At 41.0% G+C, this 9,179-nt stretch overlaps 1 protein-coding gene across 2 annotated transcripts in view; it reads left to right on the plus strand.

Moving 5' to 3' along the window:
* Nucleotides 1-9,179, plus strand: part of KANSL2 (KAT8 regulatory NSL complex subunit 2) — a 29,068-nt gene that overhangs the window by 8,210 nt on the left and 11,679 nt on the right. For both annotated transcript variants that reach the window (XM_011936239.1, XM_011936238.1), the window contains 3 exons: nt 2,709-2,872; nt 5,105-5,271; nt 6,603-6,699. In XM_011936239.1, the coding sequence (XP_011791629.1) occupies nt 2,709-2,872; nt 5,105-5,271; nt 6,603-6,699 (428 nt within the window). The remainder of the gene's footprint in view (nt 1-2,708; nt 2,873-5,104; nt 5,272-6,602; nt 6,700-9,179) is intronic.

Raw genomic sequence — 9,179 nt, forward strand, 5'->3', positions numbered from 1 at the left:
TTTGATTTTTTATTTTTGGAGACAGAGTCTTGTTCTGTCGCCCAGGCTGGAGTGCAGCGATCTCGGCTCACTGTAATCTCCACCTTCCAGGTTTAAGTGATTCTCCTGCCTCAGCCTCCTGAGTAGCTGGGATTATAGGCGCTTGCCACCATACCCGATTAATTTTTGTATTTTTAATAGAGGGGGGGTTTCGCCCTCTTGGCCAGGCTGGTCTCGAACTCCTGACCTCAAGTGATCCACCCACCTTGGCCTCGTAAAGTGCTGGGATTACAGGCGTGAGCTTCCATGCCCGGCCCTTTGCTGGTTTTATTAACCATGTTTTGATTTTTCTTAATTTCTGTTCACTTTTACTTCAGAATATAGTTAAGTACCTCTTACACACAGGTAATATTGGCTCTTGTTTATATTTAGAAGAAATTTTGGCAGAAATTACTTGCTTTCAGTCCTAAAGTTAATTTTATATATTTATTCTATGTTTTTCAGTGACTTAACAAGCTAGTTTTTAAAAATAAAGCATAGGCTGGTCACAGTGGCTCACACCTGTAATCCTAGCACTTTGGGAGGCCTTGTCAGGTGGATTGCCTGAACTCAGGAGGAGTTTGAGACCAGCCTGCGCAACATGGTGAAACCCCATCTCTACTAAAAATACAAAAAATAAAAAAATTAGCCGAGCGTGGCAGCACACGCCTGCAATCCCAACCAACTACTGCGGAGGCTGAGGCACGAGAGTTGCTTGAACCTGGGAGGCAGAGGTTGCAGTGAGCCAACATTGTGCCACTTCACTGAAGCCTGGGAAACAGAGCAAGACTCTTTCTTAAAAAATAAATAAATAAAAGTAATAAAATATAATTTTTGACTTAAAATTAGTGCATGTGTTTTGCCTTTTCAATAAAATTTTTACTCAAAGTATGAAACTTAAGGTATGTAGCTTGTTCTTTGTATTTATGTAATGATCAGACAAGATGAATGAAACAAAGTTTTTAAAATTCAAAGTTATTCTCTTATTTATTTTTTGAGACATGGTCTTGCTCTGTCACCCAGGTTGGAGTGCAGTGGTGCGATCTCAGCTCACTGCAGCCTCCCACTCCCAGGCTCAAATGACCCTTTCACCTCAGCCTCCTGAGTATCTGGGATTACAGCTATACACCACGGTGCCAAGCTAACTTTTGTATTTTTTGTATTGTCAGGGTTTTACCATATTACAGCCCAGGCTGGTCTTGAACCCCCAGGCTCAAGCAATCTGCCTGCCTCAGCCTCCCAAAGTGCTGTGATTACAGGCGTGAGCTACCACACCTGGCCTCATCTCTTAATTTTGATTGCATTAAATCAGAGCCAGGGAACAGTGTTCCCCGCATTAATCACTAGCATAATTTTTAGAAGTTTTTTTTTTTTCCTTTTTTTGAGATGGAGTCTCACTGTCACCCAGGCTGGAATGCAGTGGCGCGATCCCGAAGTTCTTTTAGTTTATAATTGGCAGCAAAGCTTAATCAAGTTGACATGGATACGTGCCAGATCTTTGGCAATTAAGGGTTAACCTAGGGTACTGAATTTTGAGAATATTGTCAAGATAATTAGCTGAAGACAGCGTATAGCCCATTTTGACTAGTTATTTGAGGGTCTATATGAGCTCCAATATAGGACTATATTTTTTAAAAAAATCACAAGTTTTGGCCAGGCGCAGTGGCTCATGCCTGTAATCCCAGCGCTTTGGAAGGCTGAGGCTGGAAGATCGATCTGAGGTCAGGAGTTAAGACCAGCCTGACCAACATGGAGAAACCCTGTCTCTACTGAAAATACAAAAATTAGCTGGGTGTGGTGGTAGGTGCTTGTAATGCCAGCTACTTGGGAGGCTGAGACAGGAGAATTGCTTGAACCTGGGAAGCGGAGGTTGCAGTGAGCCAAGGTTGTTGTGCCACTGCGCTGCAGCCTGGGAGACACAGCAAGACTTAGTCTCAAAAAAAAAAAAAAAATTATTTGATGTTGGTATCTTTAGTGTTTTAATTAAAATATATTGCCACATGCAGTAGCTTATGCCTTTAATTCCAGCACTTTGTGAGGCTGAGGCGGGAGGTTTGCTTAAACCCAGGGGTTCAAGCCTGGACAACATGGTGTAATCCCATCTCTACAGAAAATACAAAAATTAGCCAAGTGGGGTGGTGCACACCTGTAATCCCAGCTACTTGGCAGGCTGACATGGGAGGATTGCTTGAGCCCAGGAAGCAGAGGTTGTAGTGAGCTGTGATTGATTGTACCACTGCACTCTATCCTGGATGACAAGAGTGAGACCCTATCTCAAAAAAAAAAAAACAAAAACCAATATATATGAATATGTATATGTGAGAGATACACGTTAATGAATTTAACACTTTAAAGCTGTCCTGACTGGTAAGTGATTTCATGTCAAAACATTAAGAATGTAGATTAATTAGATTAATAAAAGTTTAAAGTGTTCCACATGTTCACTTTCTTTTCAGTGTAATGCAAATAGCTGGAAAAAAATATGACATTTCTCCTTCCCCCATTTTGGGAAATCACAGATTAGTATTCTTTCTTGGAGATTTTCTCTTTTTGCGAAAACATTATTATTAAGGTGATTATCTCACCACTTGTTAAATAACAAACTTAGTCTGACATCTCTACTACTCTTTTAAACTTGGGTTTTATTATTATTGTTTTCTTATGCTTTGCTGAATTCTGTTTTATTCCAGACATGCTGGTGTCTACACGGCAGAAGAAGTGGCCCTGATTATGCGTGAGAAGCTAATTCGTTTGCAGTCTTTGTATATTGATCAGTTTAAACGACTTCAGCATCTGCTCAAGGAGAAGAAACGCCGGTACTTACATAATCGCAAAGTGGAACATGAAGCTCTAGGCAAGTTTTATGCCACTTCCAACAAGCTGTTGTCGGTTTAACTTGTGAATTTGGTAGTGCAGTCATGTGTCGCTTAATGACGGGGATACATACGTTGTTAGGCGATTTTTGTCATTCAAACTTCATAGAGTAATGCTAACATAGGTGGCATAGCCTACAACGTACCTAGGCTGCAAACCTGTACAAGCATGTTACTGTACTGAATACTGTGAGCAGTTGTAACAGTGGTATTTGTGTACCTAAACACATCTAAACATAGAAAAGGTACAGTTAAATTATGGCATAAAAGATTTTAAAAATGGGAACTTAGCATGAATGGAGCTTGTGGGACCAGAAGTTATTTTGGGCAAGTGAGTGGTGAGTCGTGAGTCAACGGGAAGGCCTAGCACATTATTATTTACTACTGTAGACGTTATAAGTCCTGTACACTTAAGCTGTACTAAATTTATAAAAAAAATTTTTTTCTTCAGTAATAAATTAACCTTAGCTTATTGTAACTTTTTTAGTTTATAAACTTTTTTTTTTTTTTTTATTTGAGACGGACACGGAGTCTTACTCTGTTGCCCAGGCTGGAGTGCAAGTGGCGTGATCTCAGCTCACTGCAACCTCTGCCTCCTAGGTTCAAGCAATTCTCCCACCTCAGCCTCCCGAGTAGCTGGGATTACAGGCACATTCCACCATGCCCGGCTAATTTTTTAATTTTTAGTAGAGATTGGGTTTTGCCATGTTGGCCAGGCTGGTCTCAGAACTCCTGACCTCAAGTGATCCGCCTACCTTGGCCTCCCAAAGTGCTGGGATTACAGGCATGAGCCACCGCGCCTGGCCTATAAGCTTTTTTTTTAAAAAAGAGACAGAATCTTGCTGTGTCACTCAGGCTGGAGTGCAGTAGCATGGTCCTTACTCACTGCAGCCTTAAACTCCTGGACTCAAGCTATCCTGCCTCAGCCTCCTGAGTAGCTAGGACTACAGATGCACCAGCACACTCAGCTAATTTTTAAATTTTTGTAGAGACAGAGTCTCGCTATGTTGGTTATGTAGGTTAGTCTTGAACTCCTGGGCTCAAGTGATCTTCCTACCTCGGCTTTCCAAAGTGCTGGGATTGATTACAGGCGTGAACCACTGCACCTGGCCTTTATAAACTTAAAAATTTTTTTTAGAAAAACTTCTGGACTCTGTAATAACACTTAGCTTAAAACACAAACACACTGTATAGCTGTACAAAAATATTTTTTTATATCCGTATTAGCTTTTCTAGTTTAATTAAAAAAAAAAACCTTTTAAAGTTTTGTTAAAAACTAAGATGCAAACGTACATTAGCCTGGGCCTACACGGGCCTAGTGTCACTGTCTTTTGCTTCCACATCTTGTCCCAGTGGAAGGTCTTCAGGGACAGTCTCATGCAGCGAGCTGTCATCTCATGATAACAGTGTCTTCTGCAATACTTTCTGAGAGACCTGCCTGAGGCTGTTTTACATTTAACTTTTTTTTTTTAAAATAAATAGAGTGGAGTACATTTTAAGGATAAATACAGTAAATACATAAACCAGTAACATAGTTGTTTATTATCAAGTATTATGTAGTGTGCATAATTGTATGTGCTAGATTTTTTTTTTTTTTGTGATGTAGTCTCACTGTGTTGCGGGGCTGGAGTGCAGTGGTGTGATCTCAGCTCACTGCAACCTCCACTTCCTGGGTTCAAGCAATTCTCCTGCCTCAGCCTTCCGAGTAACTGGGACTACAGGCGTATGCCACCACACTCAGCTAATTTTTGTGTTTTTAGTAGAGATGGGGTTTCACCATGTTGGCCAGGATGGTCTCAATCTCCTCATCTGGTGATCCACCCGCCTTGGGCTCCCAAAGTACTGGGATTACAGGTGTGAGCCACCATGTCCAAACTGTGCTAGACTTTTATACAACTGGCAGTGCAGTAGGTTTGGCCACCAGCATCGCCACAAATGTGTGGGTTGAACTATGATGTCACTAGGCAATAAGAATTTTTCAGTTTTGTTATAATCTTATGGGACCACTGTAGTATATATGGTCCATGATTGATTAAAAAGTGGTTTATGTAGTACATGACTATAATTAGATTTATTTCTGTCTTGGTACTTGGATTGGGGGCTAATTTGCTTTTGAAACTGCCTATCTTATGCCCAAAGATTTTCCTGTTTACTTGGAGAAGTCAACTTGATGGATTGTTTGGCAAATAACATCTTGACTCTTGTAACTCTAGGCAGTAGTCTCCTGACTGGCCCAGAGGGACTTTTGGCCAAAGAACGAGAGAACTTAAAGCGATTAAAATGTCTGCGTCGATACCGCCAGCGCTATGGAGTAGAAGCCTTACTGCATAGGCAGTTGAAGGAACGGAGAATGCTGGCCACAGATGGTGCCGCCCAACAGGTAATTTGTGTGTATACCTTTAAGATATATATGTTCACTTTATTTATTGTTTTTATGTTTTTGAGACGGAGTCTCGCACTGTCACCTAAACTGGAGTGCAGTGGTGCAATCTCAGCTCATCGCAACCTCCACCTCCCAGTTTCAAGCGATTCCCCTGCCTCAGCCTCCTGAGCAGCTGGGATTACAGGTGCCCGCCACCACACGCCTGGCTAATTTTTTGTATTTTTAGTAGAGACAGGGTTTCACTATGTTGGCCAGGCTGGTCTCCTAATCCTTGATCTCGTGATCTGCCTACCTTGGCCTCCCAAAGTGTTGGGATTGCAGACGTGAGCCACTGTGCCTGGCCACGTTCGCTTTATTTACAAAGTTAGAGTAATTGTCAAAACATTATGTCCAGGTTTTTTTTTTTTTTGAGACAGAATTTCACCCTTGTTGCCCAGGCTGGAGTGCAATGGCGAGATCTTGGCTCACCGCAGCATCCACCTCCCAGGTTCAGGTGATTCTGCTGCCTCAGCCTCCCGAGTAGCTGGGATTACAGGCAGGCGCCACCATGTCTGGCAGTTTTGTATTTTTAGTAGAGACGGGGTTTCTCCATGTTTGTCAGGCTGGTCTTGAATTCCCTATGTCCAGTCCTGGATCTGAAATCTGACTTTTTTGCACTTGGGTTGTAGTGAAAGCACTTAGCTTGAAGTCATGGATTCCAGTCTGGAGACATGGATTCTAGTCTGAGTCCCCACTGACCAGCTCTGTGTCTGCACAGTTAACTTTTATGGGCCTCAGTATTCTCATCTGCATATTGAGTAGTTGGGAAAAGTTTCTAAGTCCTTTGGTTCAGATATTCTTCAGTTCAGAAATAAGCACAGGTTAAGCCTAAATTGCTTGGGAATCTTGTTTTAAAAGGTGGGAAGGTAGAGTAGGAGCAATTTAATGTCAGGAAGTAAGGTTAATAGGAAGAAGGGTTAAGTGATCATTCTTAAATTTGTTTTTCAAACCCTTGGTCTCTGTTTCAGTAAGAGTAATTTTATTTGTTTCATTTGTTGAGATTCCACTTAAGGCTACAATTTCAAAGAGTTCTGTTGGTAAAAGACAAAATTTGTCTTAATTAGGCTGTATCACACTTTTAGAATATGGAGAGGTGTATTTGGTATTAAGGTTGACTCATTCTTTATACACTAGGTTTTAAAGTTTGTCTTTTGCATAATATTGGTAAATTTATTTTTGTTAAATGTTGAATTTTCTAGCCTTTAGGATGTACTTTTCTTATATAATTATTTTCATCATAATTATATGTTCTTTCGTGGGTGTATTTTATCTGTCTTTTTCCGTTTTAGGCCCATACCACTCGTTCCAGTCAGAGGTGCTTGGCCTTTGTGGATGATGTTCGTTGTTCCAATCAGTCTCTTCCAATGACCAGACACTGCCTTACCCGTATCTTTTTACTCTGCCTGTTAAGGCTGTGATTTGCTAGTTTGAAGACTAGTGGGAATCTCTGCTACTTTGCTTAATTGAAGGATTTTGTTTTCCTTTGGCCCTGAATCAAGGCCAGCAGTTTGCTGAAGCTGTTGGTTTCAAGCAGGAGCCTAAAGAACTGTCTTTCTGTGGTCTGTTGGCCATTTCATAACTTCAGAAATGTAGTGGTCAATTCATTAGAAAGAAACATGAGTCATTTTTCATAGATGTGGGCTAATATTTATTTATAGTCTTAATACTTGGGTTCCAAAATATCTGTAAAATATTTATAATTGTCTCAAGGTTTCTGATTTAACTTGCCTATTAGAATTGTAATACTGTTAAATCTAATTATAAACTTAAAAAATTCGTGTGGGTTTTCCACCCCAATTGAAAGAATGATTTTGCACTGTAAACTTCTAGTATTATCGTTTTGTATGGTTAGGGTCCTCACTTCTATATTTTATTTTGTTTTTTATCTTTTGGAGATGGAGTTTTGCTCTTGTCTCCCAGGCTGGAGTACAATGGCGTGATCTCGGCTCACTGTAACCTCCGCCTCACTGCAACGTCTGCCTCCCAAGTTCAAGCGATTCTCCTGCCTCATTGTCCCGAGTAGCTGGGATTACAGGCGCGTGCCACTGCAACCAGCTAATTTTTGTATTATTAGTAGAGTCGGGGTTTCACCATGTTGGCTAGGCTGGTTTTGAACTCCTGACCTCAGTCAATCCACCTGCCTTGGCTTCCCAGAATGCTGGGGTTACATCAGTGAGCCACCGTGTCCGGCTTTTATCTTTTTATTTTTGTTTTTTTGAGACAGGATTTTGCACTCTTATCCAGATTGGAGTGCAGTGGCTCGGTCCTAGCTCACTGCAGCCTTGAGCTCCTGGGTCAAACAATTCTCCCACCTCAGCCTTCTGAATAGCTGGGACTATGTATGTGTGGCACCATGCCTGGCTAATTATTTATTTTATTTTATTATTATATTTTTTTGAGACAGAGTCTCGCTCTGTTGCCCAGGCTGTAGTGCAGTGGTGTGATCTCGGCTCGCTGCAACCTCTGCCTCCCAGGTTCAAGCAATTCTTGTGCGTCAGCCTCCTGAGTAGCTGGGATTACAGGTGCGTGCCACCGTGCCCAGCTGATTTTTGTATTTTTAGTAGAGATGGGGTTTCACCATGTTGGCCAGGTTGATCTCAAATTCTTGACCTCAAGTGATCTGCCTTCTTCGGCCTCCCAAAGTGTTGGGATTACAGGCATGAGCCACTGCACCTGGCCTATTTTTTAAAAAAATTTTTTGTAGAGACAATTTTATGTTGCCCAGGCTGGGCTTAAGCAATCCTCCAGTCTTGTCCTCCCCAAATGCTGGGCTTACAGGCATGAGCCACTGTACCTGGCCTTTATAAACTTAAAAAAAATACCTGACTCTTTAAAAAATTAAAAAAAATTTTTTTTTTGAGACAGATTCTCAGTCTGTTGCCCTGGTTGGGGTGCAGTGGCATGATGATGGCTCACTGTCATGATCTGCTGGGCTTAAGTGATCTTCCCACCTCAGTCACCAGAGTATCTGGGATTATGGGCATGTGCTACCATGTCCAGCTAATTTTGTTTAATTTTTGTAGAGGGGATATGTCACTATGTTGCCCAGTCGGGTCTCGAACTTCTGAGCTCTTGTGATCTTCCCGCCTCAGCCTCCCAAAGTGCTAGGATTACAGGTGTGAGCCACCATGCCCAGTCTTCTTGACTCTTTTGTAATAACACTTAATCACTGTGCCTGGCCTCTAACTTGCATACTTCAAATTAGAAGTTTACTATTTCCAAAAATGAGATGCTTTTTTTTCTTTTTTCAATTAATTTGCCTTTGAACCATCGTAAATGTCTCTTGATTCTGTTAAAGGACTACATTTGGCATTGGGCCTTCAAACCTTTTTGAGTTGATTGATTTGTGAAAGTGCTTGTTATTGACATTGAGAAAAATTTCACAGTAAAAGCACTTGTTAAATAGGATTGCTGGATTTCATTTGCTTGGCAAGAAATGCCAAATATTTGGAAATTAAAACCTATTTTCTTTAATACGAAGAGGAGAAGGAGAACCTCTTCTTAGTCTTTTGACAGGAAGCTGAGTTTTTATTTTGCTTATTAAATATTTTACTAATTTATTAATTACAACAGATGTCTGATAAGAGATTATTGTTCTTAATATATAAAATGCTTGTGCAAAGTAATGAAAAACTGTAAAGATAAATGCTTACATCCTGGACAACACAGTGAGACCTCATCTCTAAAGATAAAAAAGAAGAAAGAAAAATTATCTGGGCATGATGGCATGTATCTGTAGTTCTGGCTACTTGGGAGGATTTTTTGAGCCTAGGAGTTTGAAGCTGCAGTGAGTTAGGATCATGCCACTGCATTCTACCCTGGGTGACAGAGCAAGACCCTGTCTCTTAAAAAAAAAAGGCTGGGCG

This window comes from Colobus angolensis, unplaced genomic scaffold, assembly GCF_000951035.1.
Source record: "Colobus angolensis palliatus isolate OR3802 unplaced genomic scaffold, Cang.pa_1.0 Scaffold151, whole genome shotgun sequence".
Lineage (NCBI taxonomy): Eukaryota > Metazoa > Chordata > Mammalia > Primates > Cercopithecidae > Colobus > Colobus angolensis.